Source organism: Barbus barbus (assembly GCF_936440315.1).
Source record: "Barbus barbus genome assembly, chromosome: 3".
Taxonomy (NCBI): Eukaryota; Metazoa; Chordata; class Actinopteri; order Cypriniformes; family Cyprinidae; genus Barbus; species Barbus barbus.
In genome coordinates, this window is record NC_136731.1 from 30,320,595 (window position 1) to 30,336,397 (window position 15,803).

General features: G+C 38.2%; 1 protein-coding gene across 5 annotated transcripts; it reads left to right on the plus strand.

Annotated features, from left to right (window-relative positions):
• Nucleotides 1-602: 602 nt before the first annotated feature.
• On the plus strand, nt 603-13,981 carry LOC306853987 (E3 ubiquitin-protein ligase RBBP6-like). Of its 5 annotated transcripts, none has more exons than XM_079391742.1 (17): nt 603-1,561; nt 1,951-2,050; nt 2,605-2,638; nt 4,827-4,868; nt 6,263-6,351; nt 6,437-6,533; nt 6,688-6,830; nt 6,935-7,107; nt 7,162-7,286; nt 7,394-7,749; nt 7,856-7,928; nt 8,096-8,156; nt 8,237-8,291; nt 8,378-8,749; nt 8,989-9,111; nt 9,206-11,065; nt 11,157-13,981. In XM_079391742.1, exons 1-17 carry the CDS (start codon nt 1,396-1,398, stop codon nt 12,610-12,612), a joined length of 5,325 nt encoding a protein of 1,774 aa, XP_079247868.1. In that variant the 5' UTR covers nt 603-1,395; the 3' UTR covers nt 12,613-13,981. The 5 variants fall into 5 exon arrangements, with proteins under 5 accessions (XP_079247868.1, XP_079247870.1, XP_079247871.1 ...); XM_079391744.1 differs by having other exon boundaries at nt 11,163-13,981; XM_079391745.1 differs by having other exon boundaries at nt 7,183-7,286.
• The last annotated feature ends 1,822 nt before the right edge of the window (nt 13,982-15,803 follow it).

Genomic DNA, 15,803 nt, shown 5'->3' on the forward strand with positions numbered 1-15,803 from the left:
AGAACAAGCAGTAAATTAATAGAATGCACGTGTAAAAGGGACGCGTTTTTTTAAAATTACAAATTAAATGTAATAACTAGCCTGTTGTTAAATTTCAAGCAAAGAATCACCCAAAGATTTATACAAAGTGTGACTTTTGTAAGATTTTGTAAGACGGCTGTACATTTAGTTTGAAATTGTTATTTAGTCAAAAAGTGTGGGCTGATCTATTTTGATTCATGAACTTTTTTGCCTGTTTTATTTTCATTTTTGATGACTGAAGTACAGATGCGTAAAAAGCAATGTTATCATATTTATATACATATTTATTTTTAATGTTAGGCCTATTTATCTTTTAATACGTTTATCAAAGTGGCACATAATGTAAATTCACCAAAAATTTTTTTTTAAAAATCCGGCTTTTTTTAATGAAACCAAGCAAACTGAAAACGATCAGTGCATTTAAAAACATACAATCTATGTGTAAAGTTTATATCTGTTGTTTTGTATTAATATATTGTTTTATTAGCCTTCATGTTGACCTCCCGCAATTGGTTGCATCTGCGCATGCGCACTCGTGGCTCCTCCTAGTAACGTCTTTATTCTTTGCCCCTGCGCTTTCTGCGGAAACCCCTTGAGTGCGCGTGCAGAGTCTTTAGGTTGTTTTCGCAACCCAACGTAGTCACTACGATCAAAGTGTGCTTTATACATCTGAGTGGTCATCAGAGTTGAGGACGGGGCGACTGGATTACCGCGGCAGTATTTTCTCCTTTTATTTTGATAAAAGGAGACCCGTTTTGCTTGATCATTTTGTTTCTAATGGTTTTGCTGTAGTCTTTTGTTTTTGTAGCTGTGATGGACGCCATTTTAGGTTGATCACACTTACTAGCTGCTAGCCACATTGTTTCAGGCCTTGCTTCAAACTACGTCGGTTTTGTTGAGATTTGGACTACACCGAACAAACATTTCGGAGGGATTTTGATGCGGACATTGGGGAGACGTGTTTGACCGGACTCTACACGTTCACCCATACGGACACTGCTTGAACTGTATATTTCCTAATCAGAGAGTTGGACAGCTCGCGGCTAACCGCCATATGGTCCTGGGACATTGAGAAACAGCAGGAGTATTTCTGGCTTCTCCCGGGACTGAAAGTCACTTGCGTCTTTAAGATTGCGTGTTACACTTTGATCACACTTGATATTTTCAATTCGCAGTTATTCACGTGAGACAGAATCCACACGACCCCCTTTAGTGGTGACTCTCTTAATTTAAAAGAGTGTTGAGATGATGAGCAAACATGGCTATTATTAAACTGTTCAGCTGATAAACTGACATTGAGTAAAGGGTGATCGTGCGAATTGTAGTTGAGTTTGATTGTGTGTGGTGGTGTCTGACCACGAGGATTGTTTAAACATGTCTTGTGTCCATTACAAGTTTTCTTCTAAACTGAACTACGACACGGTCACCTTTGATGGCCTTCACATCACGCTCAGTGACTTGAAACGCCAGATCATGGGGCGAGAAAAGCTGAAGGCCGCGGATTGCGACCTGCAAATCACCAACGCTCAGACTAAAGAAGGTAAGCTGGACGAATGCCATGTTTATTCACCATTTTAAGAGTTAATTGAAGCTAAAATGTTTGCGAGGCTTGAAAGAGTACGTATATTTGTTTGGATAAAGTGTTTTGTTATCAGTGCTAGCTCGAAGCTAATGTTTGCTAACTGACTTAACGTAACTAACGTTAGGCAGCCACCAGCAATCATTGTATTCAAACATTGAGTTTTGTTTGCCAAGTAAATTGTCTGTTGCTAGTAAATTTGTGAATATTAATTAAATGTTAACGTTGACTAAACTTCACTTGTGTTGTGAAGGCTCCGTTTGCATGTTTGGGTTTCTTGCACTTGTATATAGACACATGAATGGAAAATGTGCCACGTTGATTAATGTCGTTCTTGCCCTTGTTTGCAGAATACACTGATGATGGAGCCCTCATCCCTAAAAACTCGTCTGTCATCATCAGACGAATTCCTATTGGAGGGCTGAAGTCGACAAGCAAAACATTTGTCATGTAAGTACATTAATACTTAATCTCACTGTTAACATCTGCACTGTGTATATATTTAGTTCAGTTTGGAGTGTGTTCTCAAAGCTGAGCCTCTAGGTCTGATAAAACAACCCTAAACTAAAATTGGTCCTTTGATATTAATTCAAAATTGTAAGACGTTTTTCGTAAAGAAGGTTCCCTTCAAATGAAGCCATAACATCTTATTTGTGCTGCTTTGTTTGAGCTTGTGCTGTGATTGGGCACAAGGTGTGAGAAACAGTGACATTTTGAGTTGTCCAACATGTCACAACCCGTTTATATTCGTTGTATAGAAATTTTACCCTATGAATTGAGTTTACTAGAAGTTTAAATGGAGATTTTTCAAGTGACAAATGATTTATTTGAACTGTTTGTTAAATGTTAAAAATCATATTTGTACATTGAGTATTTGCCAACTTAAGACTGTAATGCACTTCAGTTTGAATGTTAAATTGCAGTGAATTTAAGTTATCAGTCTGTGATTGGGAGGGGATATAATTTTAATTGGAAGTTGACCTTTTTTTTGTTTTGTTTTGCAGCGATCGATCTGAACCAAGTGGATCTTCAAAAGCAGTATGTAAAAACACCTCATTTCCTTGTCTCATTACACACATTTTCAAACTCCTCAGCAGTTGCTTTGTCTTGAAATTATTTAGGGAACTTTCCTCATGCTCCTCAATGTTGTCTCTGAAACCTGTTTGAAGATGACAAAGTTTGTCGAGCTGAATGTTTATATTGTGTGATTCGCTAAAGCTGTTGCATTGATTTTCATGTTTTTATACAATTTCCAGTGTGTACAGAAGTCTGTGCGCATGCTAATACACTGTGTTTCACATTGAATAAGTTCTCTACAAATATGAATTCTGTTGTACAGTGTAGTAAGATCATATTGATCTATATAATTTTTGAACATGGCCAATGTTCAGTTTGTTTGTCCTTAAAGTGACACATCTGTAAAAAGCTGTCTGTTTTTTGTTTTTAAATAAAAAATACCTCATTTATTAATTTCACCTTGTATCATACAGCTTCAGTGTCTGACTACTCATGTTTACTCAATTGCTATTATAAGAAACGAGTTTAATTTAGTTGTGTGGATGTGTGAGTGTGTGTGAGGGAGAGATTTGATTTTTTTTTTATATTATATAAGTGTATGATCTAAAACATAATGAGCCTTGCCTTGAACTAACTGAACACACGATTTGTGCTTTTTTTTTTTATTATTATTATAAAAAAAAAAATATCCTGGCCATTTGTTCTTAACTTGGCTCAGTGTGTGTTTAGGTAACTGGCTGTTGGCATTTAAAAGATAATCAAATGAAACTTGGCTCATGCAGTTTTAATTATTTAATTGTCAATTTGGAAAACAAATTACTTTTAGTAATATGACTTAATTTAAATTCCCTGCTCTCGTTAAAACTACCTAAAATGAAGTTTTCTGTTAATTCTCATTCTAATTTAAGTGTCTTGACTTAATATATATATAGTCCTTTAAAAGTGCAAATTGTGTCTTGACCCATGTAGGTGTTGATAACAAATATACAGTTTCCTAATTATAATATTTGATGAGAATAATTCTGAATTTTAAGTAATGTTACTATTTGAACAAATTTATTATAGTTCTACTTGAGAGTTGTTCTCTTACATTGCTTGTTGTAGCTTATTGTTACTTTACAAAAGCCGTAGACAAATGAAAGAGCATGGACAGCTTTGGGTGAAATTCCTAACCAGCTATCAAACTATTGTGTAGTTGTATACAATACTTTTTCCTTATTTTGGTCTATAGTGAGATTTTGTATTTTAATGATAATTGGTAAAAAGTTTATCTCAGTGATTCTTTGGCACGTTTGTAATGAGAGGTTGTAGTTTCAGCTAAAATTTGTCATTCTGATATGGTGTATTACACAGTGTTCAGTTGTCTTTTATTCTAACAAAACTAAACTTTCTCCAACACTTTCTTTTGAACATTGTACTTTAATGCCCTACAGCAATCTGCCTTTTCATATTTTAATCATGTGACTTTTTGTACTTGTTTTCTATATTTGATGTCTTATTTCAAATGTTTGCAAAACAGCTACAGGGATCATATACTATGCTATAATTCTTTACTATTTATTTATATATTTATTCATTTTTGTGATGGCACTTGTAGTTTGCTTGTCTCCCATGTACTTGTGTGATATTGAGACCCAAACTACCTAGGCACATTTTGTAGGACAGTTTTACAATATTTCATATCCTATATGGCCTGTTGTATTATAGTTATATTTTATACATGAATAAATTGCATTATTTTTATATGATTTACTGCAAGGTTTTACAATAAAACATCAGTATTTAATTCGCTCACATCTTTCTTAAGACCCTGTGTGTTCACTCTCAATAGGGTTTTTTTGTTTTTGTTTTTGGATATCTTTCTCAGGTTACAAGTAATTGGCTCAACCTGTGGAACATAGCTATGATGCTATATTTTTAACCCACAGTTTATAACCGTTAAGGCTTAGAAATAATCAATAATTGGTGTTGATCTTAAGATAAAATATGTAAATGTCTAATTTACAGCCTGGAGTTTACATTTTTAAACACTTAATTTCGTACTTGTCCAATAGGCATTAACCTAGTTGTAAATATACTAATTGATTTGTGTTTGTTAATTTTGAAGATTTTTATTCGTCCAATTTCTTTCTGTTGGGCATGATGGAGTTGTGCCTTATCATAGTGGTGAAACCCCTCTTTGTGTTAATGTTTTTTTTTCCAATGACAGATTGATGATTCTTCATCCATTTCACTGGCCCTGCTTTCAAAGGTATTTTAAACTCTGCAACTACTTGATACACTCCACTACTGTTTCTAAATTCAGTGTTTTGGATTTGGCAAGCCATAAAATAGCCACAAGTGAGCAATATTTTGTCAAAAATCTTGTGGTTTGTCACATCCAGCTCATGTATGCAATAGTCATTGTAATAATTATTGTGAAATTATTTGTTTTGCATCTTCGTCATCAATAGTAATTTAGCTGCATATCAATTAGAATTTTCTTAATTTGAAATGTAAGAGGTATATTTATATTTCAATTGTTGCTGACATGTGCTTATACATTTGTTAATTGTATAATTGTGGATACTTGTGTGAAAGCCTCGTCCTGTAAAGAGTGAGCTCACTGCCTTTTATCAGTGTGGAGTGAGGTACCATTTAGAGTACTGGTGGTGGAAGAGGAGGACCCCCCCCCCCCTCACAATGTTGAGTGCTTAGAAAAGTAGAAAAGCGCTGTATAAATGTAATGAATTATTATTATCATTATTACCATTTAAACCTCTTGTCCACATGACACTAATTTCAAGTGTTGATTTTTTTAATATATATATATATATATATATATATATATATATATATATATATATATATATAATATTATTTTTTTAAAATAAATGAAGCACAAGGAATCCTGTTGTAATCTTTTGTGCGTAGTTTTTCTCACACTGAAGATCAAAGCCTGCGGATCATGCTGAAGTTTTTCCACAGTTGTTTTTAATTCCTTCCTTCCTTTTTTTGGGGGAGTGGATTATTATTATTTTTTTATATTTTTCTTCTTACTGGACTTTAAATACACCAGCATTATGTATCATACTTTGGTATGGTTATACTTTATATTGCTAATAGTTAATTGTCTTATTTATTCTTCATGTGATGTCATTCTTCACAATAGTGTAATTTTGGTACAGTTGCAAATTCCATTTTCAGGTTGATACTCTAAATGCAGGAGACTATTACATTAAGGTTCTGTGTACTCTGTGTACATGTCTTATGCCATGAATGCATTGCATTTGTTAGTATGAAATCTGTGTATATCTGACACATGCACAAATTAAAGACATGTTGCAATAAAATTTATTAAATGGCGAAAAATCTCTTAGACCATGGGCAATGCATGTGTATAATTGGAATTAAGCCTTGCATGGGTCAGTTTGTCTTTCGATTTAGGAATTTTATATTTCTGCTCTCTTGCTGAGGTTAATATAAAAAGTGTATCCTGTTTCTTTAAGGCCTGAGGTGGTACTATTAATGTTGTAGTATTTAACCTCACACTGATGGAGGCAAGAAGCTGCTTCTTACAGGACAAGGTTTCAGTAAACTTTTGGGGCTCAACTGAACATTCCAACATTGATTTTATTTGTGAAAACATTATTGCCTGTTAAACAGACAGCCAATCTTGCTGAAACAAATGCATCAGAGGAAGACAAAATAAAAGCAATGATGTCTCAGTCCAACCATGACTATGACCCAATCCAGTAAGTATGCAGTTCAAGACATTGACTGTTGTTGTTGTTTAAATTACTCTTGCCATCAATTCTAATATAAATCTCTATTCATTAGTTATGCAAAGAAGCTTGTTGGTCCACCTCCCCCAAACTACACATGCTTTCGTTGTGGAAAAACTGGACACTATATCCGAAACTGCCCAACAAATGGGGTAATTGGGTTTTCATTACCACAGCTTTTACATGACATTTATTTTGAACTTGGTGATGCTTGCTACAACTGTTTGCCTGTATAAATGTTTTTACCATTTGTAAGCTCATTTAGTCAGAGAAGAAATTTAACCTTGAATATCAACCGTGCGTTAGCAGGATCGAAGTTTTGAAGCTCCTCAACGGATAAAGAAAAGCACAGGAATTCCTCGGAGTTTCATGGTGGAGGTTGATGATCCAAACAGAAAGGGAGTCATGCTGACCAACAGTGGAATATATGCCATTCCTACTATTGATGCGTGAGTATGCTTGGCCTTGCTGTAAGTGATTGTGTTCCAGGTGTGGAACCATGGTGGCCTCAACATGTCAGTTCTGCTGATGATAATATGCTTTCTGTGTTTAGTGAGGCCTATGCTACTGGGAAGAAAGAGAAGCCACCATTCTTGCCCCAAAATCAATCTTCATCCTCAGAGGAAGAAGATCCAGTACCTGATGAGCTGCTTTGTTTGATCTGCAAGGATCTTATGACAGATGCTGTGGTTATTCCCTGCTGTGGAAATAGCTACTGTGATGAGTGTAAGTGTCTGTGCAAACAAATACAAAAAGTTGCGTGTTTTTGACCTTTTATAGCTTACAGACTTTTGGCTGCAGGTATTCGAACGTGTTTGCTGGAGTCTGATGAACATGTTTGTCCAACCTGCAAACAATCTGATGTATCTCCTGATGCATTGATCGCGAACAAATTCTTGCGCCAAGTAAGAGATCCCTATCTTAGTTTTATTTAGTTGTTGTTAAACAGCAGTGTCTTCACCTCTTAAGTTAATAGTAGAACATTAAGACAACTTATTCTTTCCAACCCCAGGCAGTGAATAATTTTAGGAATGAAACTGGATATACCAAGAGGATTCGAAAAGCTGCAGCTACTCATCAAGCAACTGCACAAGGAGCCCAAACACAGGCCCCTGCCCAGCGGCCACCTATGAGACTGGCAACCTCACGCCAGCAGGACCCTCTGATGGCCAATGTTCCAAGCTCAGCAGCTGATAGCACCCCTCCCCAAAGCACACCTGCTGCCCCTTTATCTCCTGTTACCACTCATCAGCCCTCCAGCACCCCACCTTCTTCTAACAGCAGCAGTGCACCTGCAGAGTCAAACTATAGCCCTGTGGTGAACTCTCCTCAGCACTCTACTAAGCAGGATGACCCTCCTTCATCTAAGTAAGTAATTTTTCAGCATTTCTAGAACTGAAGAGGATCCACTGGTTGTGTAAAACATGAGGTACTGGATTCAGATTTGTCTAATGGAATCATTGTTCCCACCCAGGGAACCAGAGGTCCCAGCATCTACTGTTGTGCCTTCATCAGACACTGCTGCCCCAACAACTTCCATTCTGAAGGTATTACTCTTTTTATTGCATTCTTTATCTTTATTAATTGAAGAGAATTACATAGACTAATAAAGCAATATCATTCAGGCAAGACTAGTTAAGATTAAATATAGATACTTCCATGAGTACAATTTAGTGAATTAATTTTTTTCCCCTCCCTTCTATTTGTTGCCTAGGGATACCATGTCCCAGTAATTGGGAAGCCGAATATGCCTCAGCACCACATGCAGAGATCAGGTAAGATAACATCAGCACAATTTCAGGTGTTTTTTCTGTAGATTTGGCCATTCTTAATATTTAATGTTTTGTTTTTTTAGGGCAGCCAAGGGCTAGTGGACCAAGGCCCTCTGGAAGCCGCCCTGCATGGGATCTGTAAGTATCCTGACGTGTATTCTTAAAAGATTGCGGTTTCATTCAAAGGAGACAGATTCTTCACTCCTGTTTATTTATCCTATCAGGTCCTCAAGTAGAGGGAGAGCTCCTAGTGAGCGACCACCAAGAACACAGCCTCCCCCAGTACAAAACCTTCCTCCTGTAGTCCCTCCAGTGTATGTGCCTCCTGCTCTTTTTCCTCCTCCACCACATCCTATGCCTCAGCCACCTGGTGGTGTTCCACAGCAGTATCCCATACAATATCCTCCAGGACAACAGCCTCCCCCTCCCTTCAACATTCCACCACCTGTATTTCCACCTGTCCCACCAAATGTGACTGCTCCATGGGTGCCTCCTGGTGCACAGCCACCTATAGCCAACCCCATCTCTACAATGCCAGCAGCACCTTTTCTATCCAAGGAGGAGTTTTACCGTCAGCAGCGTAGACTGAAGGAAGAGTAAGTAGTTCTAACATATAATTAAGAAAGATATTTAATTGTTAATTAGTTTTCTCATTCCTCGTTATCATAGTGATTTTGATTGTAGCATCATAATTTGTTTTTGACTAACTTTTGAACTAAACCTAAAAATTGTGTGGAGTGTCATTGTTCTTTCCTTACTCATAATCATGTATGTAATAATGAATTACCAAGTTTTAACTGCAAAGTTTTATTTTCTTCCTGTCTTTGATAAATAGTTCCCAGTGTCGATTCGTTACCAGGGAGAAGTCGTCCAAACTTGAGGAATTTACTAATGACTTTGCCAAAGAGCTTTTGGAGTATAGAAAGATCCAGAAGGAGAGAAGGCGATCCTACTCTAGGTTAGGAAAATTGACAGGTGTCCACCACCAAGATGTCATTTTTGATGGAAAACTTTTGGCATTAACTAAATTCTCACTTACCTTTCTTCTGCAGATCAAAATCTCCTTACAGGGATTCATCCTACAGTGGCTCATCATATTCGTATTCCAAATCCCGCTCTCGGTCCAGATCACGACGCTCCTACTCTCGGTCAGTTTCCCGATCTCGGTCAAGATCACGCTCTCGTTCCCGATCACGCTCCTACTCTCGCTCACCATACTCCCGTAGGGGCCGAGGTCGAAGCCGTAGCTATCGATCTAGGTCACGCACTCCAACACACCATCGCTCCCGCAGTAGATCACCATCATATAGGGGTCGGGAGATGAGTGGAATGGGAAGTGGGATCTATCGTTCCCGCTCTAGATCCCCACTATATAGGAATCACAGTCCCAGCAAGAAACTCCCACCCCCTTCTCAAGTTGAAGGTGAGCGCAAATACGCAGGGAGATACAGAGAGCTCCCTCCTTATGATCCTAAGGAATATTATGGCCGCAACATAGACCAAAGTGACCCCTATGAGAGAGAGCGATATCGAGAGTGGGAAAGAGAGTACAGGGAGTGGTACGATAAATACTTCAAGAACTACAGCAACCCACCAAGTAGTCAAATGCGAGGCCGTGCTCCAGGCAGCAGAGACCACTATACCCCTGAGCGTTTTGCTCCTCCCCGACCAAGAGAAAACTCCCCCTACAGCAGGGGACGTCGGGAAGATTATCCGCCACCACCTCAGAGCCACGGCGTCCCATCAAGAAGCAGAGGTTCCATGACATACCAAGAGAAGTGTGCTGAAAGGTATGGCCACCTTCATGTCAACACCACTGGAGCAGGAAGAGGACTTAACAAAGAGTTTCTGAAACCTCTTAAGGACAGAGAACCCGGTGGCAGCACTGCTGCAGACCCCAAGTCTATGAAGCATAAAAAACATCGCAAAAAGAAGAGAGAAGATAGTGACCTCTTCAGTCACTCTGACTCTATGGATGAATCCAGAAAAGATGATCGTAAAGAGGATTCCATGCTGATGAATTCAAGTCGTGATGCCACACCTGTCAGGGATGAGCCCATGGATAGCTCTACAGTGCCCTACAAGACTACTCCTGTAAAGGAGAAGAAAGAGAAGTCAAAAAGCAAAACTGACAAAGTTAAACAAAAGTCTGAAAATAGTGGGCAGAAGGAAGCATCAGGAAAGATGCCAAAACCTGCTAGAGAGAAAGAATCTGATGCACCGCGAGAGAAAGTGGTTCCCACTGAACCAGCCATTAAGAGAGTCAAAGACGAACCGTCCCACAAATCTGAACCAAGTAAACCTCAATCCTCAGAGTCCAAACTCATGCTTCCACGCAAGTTGATGCAGTCCAGGCCCATCAAACACCATCAGGAGGTAAAGCCCATCAAAGATGAGCTCAAAAGCAAGAAAGAATTGGTGAAAGAACCTGTAAAGCCAGATAAAATTCTTGTCAAAGATGGGAAGGTCCCCAAAAAAGAGCCAGAGAAGCCTGTGAAACCTGAGGAGAAGATTCCTGCTAAGACAGTTGATACGAAACAGGATAAGAAGAAACGGAAAGATGACAAGCCACCTGCGAAAGACCTAGATGTTCCTCCAGTAAAAGTAGCAAAAATAGAAGTTGACGTGGCTAAAAGCTCTCCAAAACCTAAACCCAGACTGGAGAGCGATAGGCCAGTTGAAAAGGAGAAAGTAGCTATTCCGTCTCTGATGGACATTAAGCCAGAGCCTGTAAGAAAGATTAAAATCAACAGGGAAATTGGCAAGAGAATATCTAGCATTGATCAACCACTTTCAGCTGAGGACTCTGATCATGCCACAGGAAAGGGCAGACTAGACAAGTCTAGAGGAAAATTGAGGAGGAAGGTTCATGCTCCCGATGGATCAGGGTCCATATTGGTTGATTACACCAGGTGAGATTATTTAAATATTAAAGTACTCGGCAACTTGTTTTTTTTTTTTAATCTGTACTATCAACTTATTCATATTTGTTGTCTTTGGTAGCACCAGTTCTACAGGTGGAAGCCCCATCAAAAAGCATGAAGACAAGTTTGACTTAAAGAAGACTGTGGTTAAGACCCTGGAGGAATACACCAATGACAGCTCCACCCCTGCTGAGGATGAAATTGTCATGATCCAGGTGCCCCGTTCCAAGTGGGAAAAGGAGGACTATGAATCTGAGGATGATGAATCTAAGGTTGCCACCAGAACAGGCAGCATCAACCCATCCAGCTCTGCTCTTTCAGGGGAGAACACTGCAGTGAAATCAGCTGGCAAGGAGTCTCCACATGCTGACAAAGCTCCGCCAGTCTCCAAAGAGGCAGATGTCAAACCAGCCAAGGACTCCACATCTGGTGATAAGGAGAAAGATACTGACAAGGAGAAGGACAGGGAGCGAGAACGAGACCGAGGGAAAGAAAAAGACATCAGCAGCACTGCAGATCGTGAGGCAACTGATAAAAGGAAACCTAGTGTACCTAATCAGGAAAGAGAGCGTGCACAGGAGAAAGGCAGTGACCATGGCAGTGAACGAAGCTCCTCTTCCCAGTCCTCCAGAGACAGGCAACCTGACAGGCCTGAACCTACCTCTAGAAAACCAGCAGGAAGGGAGACAACTACAGGCATCCCCGGTAGAAAAACAGAGCATAGAGATGATGTAAGAGACCACTTAGGCACAAGATCAAAAGATGAGAGAAATTCAATCAGGAGGAGAGTTTCCCCCTCCCCGCCCCCAAGGGTAAAGGACTTACACACAGACTCTGGAAGAAAAACTCTCGAAGCACCTCAGGAGTCACAAAGTCCAAATAGGAATAAGAGAGCATCATCCCAGAATGGTCCAGAACCAAAACGATCAGGACCAGAGAACCACAAAGGAGACTGGCCACGCAGTAAGGAGAGCCAGGGCTCTAGGCATTCTGATGTACGTAACGCGAAAGAACGGGAACATAGGACTCCTCATAGAGCTTTGACTCCAGAGCCTAGGACTGATGCAGAGAAAGGTGGCGCACATGGCGACCACATCAAAATTCCATCTGCACGCTCCACGAGACTGTCTTCAGATTTAGCACGGGAAACAGACGAAGCTGCATTTGTCCCTGACTACAGCGAAAGCGACAGTGAGACCTCAGACATTGAGAGCAAAACAGAGCCTAGAGGGCGAGAGAGGGACAGCAGTGGCAGCCAGAGTCCGAGCCCATCTGGCAGCCACGGACACAGCAGCAGCTTCAGCTCTCCTGGCAGTCAGGACAGCAAAAAGAAGAAAAAGGACAAAAAGGAGAAGAAGGAAAAGAAGAAACACAAGAAGCACAAAAAACACAAAAAGCATAAGAAACATACGAGCAATGAGTCTGAATCGGAGCTCAAAGGACCGAAACACAAACATAAGAAAAAGAAGTCTAAAAAGAGCAAGGACAAAGATGAGAGTGAGAGAGACGAACATAAGGAAAAATTATCTGTTTAATTAATTTAAGGTTAAACCATTTGTTTGATTAACTCATCTTTAAGCAGCATTGAAAATAAAAATATTGTTCTGCAGAGAAGTTTAAGTACTGTTCAGATTTCATTGTTTGCAATTTTCTTAATGGTTAACAATGTGCTTTTTTGACCACGCTAACTTCTCCCACCAGTGTAAGAGAGTAGCTACTTTAATGATAAAAGGTTATTTTATTTTGGGTTCTGAATTTTCACGAATGTTTTGGTTCTCAATTAAAATTGTTGCAGATTCTCATCACGTCATGGTTTTGCATTAAGGCCATTGTAGAGGAAGCACTTTAGAAATGTGAATGTGATTGCAGATTTGCAAAGAGTTGTAAAAGCCCTTTTGTACCTCATGTATGTTTAAGTTTGAGAGAAACATATCATCATGACAGTATGACAATATTGTTACAGAGGTAACGAGAGTGGCATCCAGCTATTGGGACAAGCTGATTTACAAAGTGTATGTTTTTGCACTGTGAATATTTCCTCTACTCTTTCGTTTTATTCTAATACACCTTCATAAGAGTAATTTAAATGATCTGCTGAAACTTAATTGAATGTTTTGAGGGTAATAAATTTTTTTTCAGGAAATATAAATGGTCTCATGTTGTTTATTTTTATGCCTTGGTAATAAAGATTACTTAGGAACCATAGATGACTCATTCTAGTTGTCTTTTTAAATAAAAGTTCTCCATTGTACATGTAATTCACCAGTACCAACTATTACATTTTTGGAAGGGTTTAGGTTTAATATTTAATTGTTCTATATGTACTTACAATTGATTAGGTGCTCTTTTTGTTTTCAATGGTGCTACACCCATCTGATGCCATATCCTCTTTAATCCTAACAGATTCAAGGAAATTTGATTATTCTCGCAAATTTAAAAGGAATGTTTTAAATGTTTGTAGCTATACCTTTGAGAAACTTTCTACTGCCAAGGCCAATTAAGTTTCATTGCAAGTGCCTTACTGTACCTAAACTTTTATATTTGAAGAAAGAATCTGACATGAGTTGGATTTGGTTTTATTGTAATTCTGCTGTTGTTTGGCTTATCACTTGCAATATTTGAAACCGGGAAAACACTCAAAAGAATTGCATCTTTTTCACAACTTCTGTGATGCTTCTTCAGATAGAATCGATTGTGGTTTTCCTTTCTGTGTTAGAGGGAATTGCCATGTATCTCATATTTCCCAATGAGTAATTGATCTTTTCCCTTACATTTTTGATTACTAATGAACATAAAAATAGCATTTGTGAGTTAATAGTAGATGTGAGTTTGGGAGTGTTGTAAATTACTGTTAGTATTTCATCATTCAAATGGTTTACTGAAATTTGTATTAAAATGTAAATATGCCTGAATGTTGTGTATTCTGATGTTCTTATTTGAATGTTTTGTCAAAGAGTGGCCTCAGGAAAGAGTAGAATACAATGCCAACGAGCATTACTGAAGTAGATGCCTTGGCTGCCAGGGTCACAGTGTAATGGTGTCCTTTGAACTACATAAACTACCTGTCCTACATTGATTTTAGTAGATTTATTCTTTCTCTTTTGATAAAAACGGATTAAAGTGTTCTCTGGAATGAAAACATTTCTCGGTTTAATACCAACAACTAGCTGTTAAACAGCTGCTATTGGCTACTGACAAGGCAAAGATCCCTTCAAAACATTTAAAAAAAAAAGTAAAACAATTATAAATATAAAACATTGCCAGCAGACAATGTCATTATTAAATTGTATAGATTTCTATAACAGATATCAGACATTCCTGATATTTAGACGTCGTAGGAATGTAAAATGCAGGAAATATAGTTTGTGTAAGGCTTGTCTAGAAAAGTCCGTTCCCGCTGGATTAATTATTTTCGGCCCAGATGATGAATAAATTTGATGAAACCGATACCTCATCGTTCCTCATCCGTGCCCACTCCGTTTCTATTATGCTATGTAACCACAAGAGGGCGTTCAAGGTTACTCACCCCACTGAAGCAGCATCTTGTTGAGAAGTTCAGAGCGCAGAGTCAAGTATTCAAGGTTTGCTAACATTCTCACCCTAAAATGCACATTTTAATCATGTTTGCCCTCTTCGTTAGGCAAATATAAAGGGCAAAAGGCACGTTCTGTTTAAGCCAAATTGATGAAACAAAGATGGAGCTTTACATGTTCACAACTACAAACAAGCCATAATGAGGTTATTATTGATTTATTATTTTATTATTGATTCTTCTATGATGCCTGAGCTCTCTTATCATGTCAGTTATCCAAAATGTTTCCTAAAGAACTGCAACATTTTAAATGCAAAAGACTAAAACATTTTGCATTTCAACCATGCAAGTTACCAATGCTAAAAATAAAAATAAAAATCTGTCTCATATATGTGACCCTGGAGCACAAAACCAGTCTTAAGTCGCTGGGGTATATCTGTAGCAATAGCCAAAAATACATTGTATGGGTCAAAATTATCCATTTTTCTTTTATGCCAAAAAAGTATTAGGATATTAAGTAAAGGTCATGTTCCATGAAGATATTTTGTAAATTTCCTACCGTAAATATATCAAAACTTAATTTTTGATTAGTAATATGCATTGCTAAGAATTTCATTTGGACAACTTTAAAGGTGATATTCTCAATATTTAGATTTTTTTGCGCTCTCAGATTCCTTGTTTATTTATTCAGCTTTATGATGGTTCAGGGTCACATATTACCTATTATTCTATTCTATCCTATTGTATTCTCTTCAAAAGAAAAAAAAAAAAAACCTAGCTATGTGCACTGTGCTAGACTAACTGAGACTTACTTGTACACTGTTGCTCTCTCCTTGGTTTGGTTTCCTTCTATTGTTCTCCTTATTTGTAAGTCGCTTTGGATAAAAGCGTCTGCTAAATGATTAAATGTATATTGTGTTAAATTAAACAAAGTAAACATGATCACAAAAAACCATCAGTTGGTACTGAGCTGAAAAGAGAGCATTTCTTTGGTGAGTTGGCACAGTGTTAATGGTTGGCACCAGCATATTATATGTCCTGAGTGTGTCCTCACAATAGGGTTTGCCCCTCATGCTGTTGCTTCCAGTTTCCTCCAGTCTCGGTGTGTTTCTGTTTGTTCTTAAAGGTTGTCCAGGATTTGGCATTATGTGGTGAATTTAATAAATAGTTCATTTTTTGGCTGTGCCAGAGGTT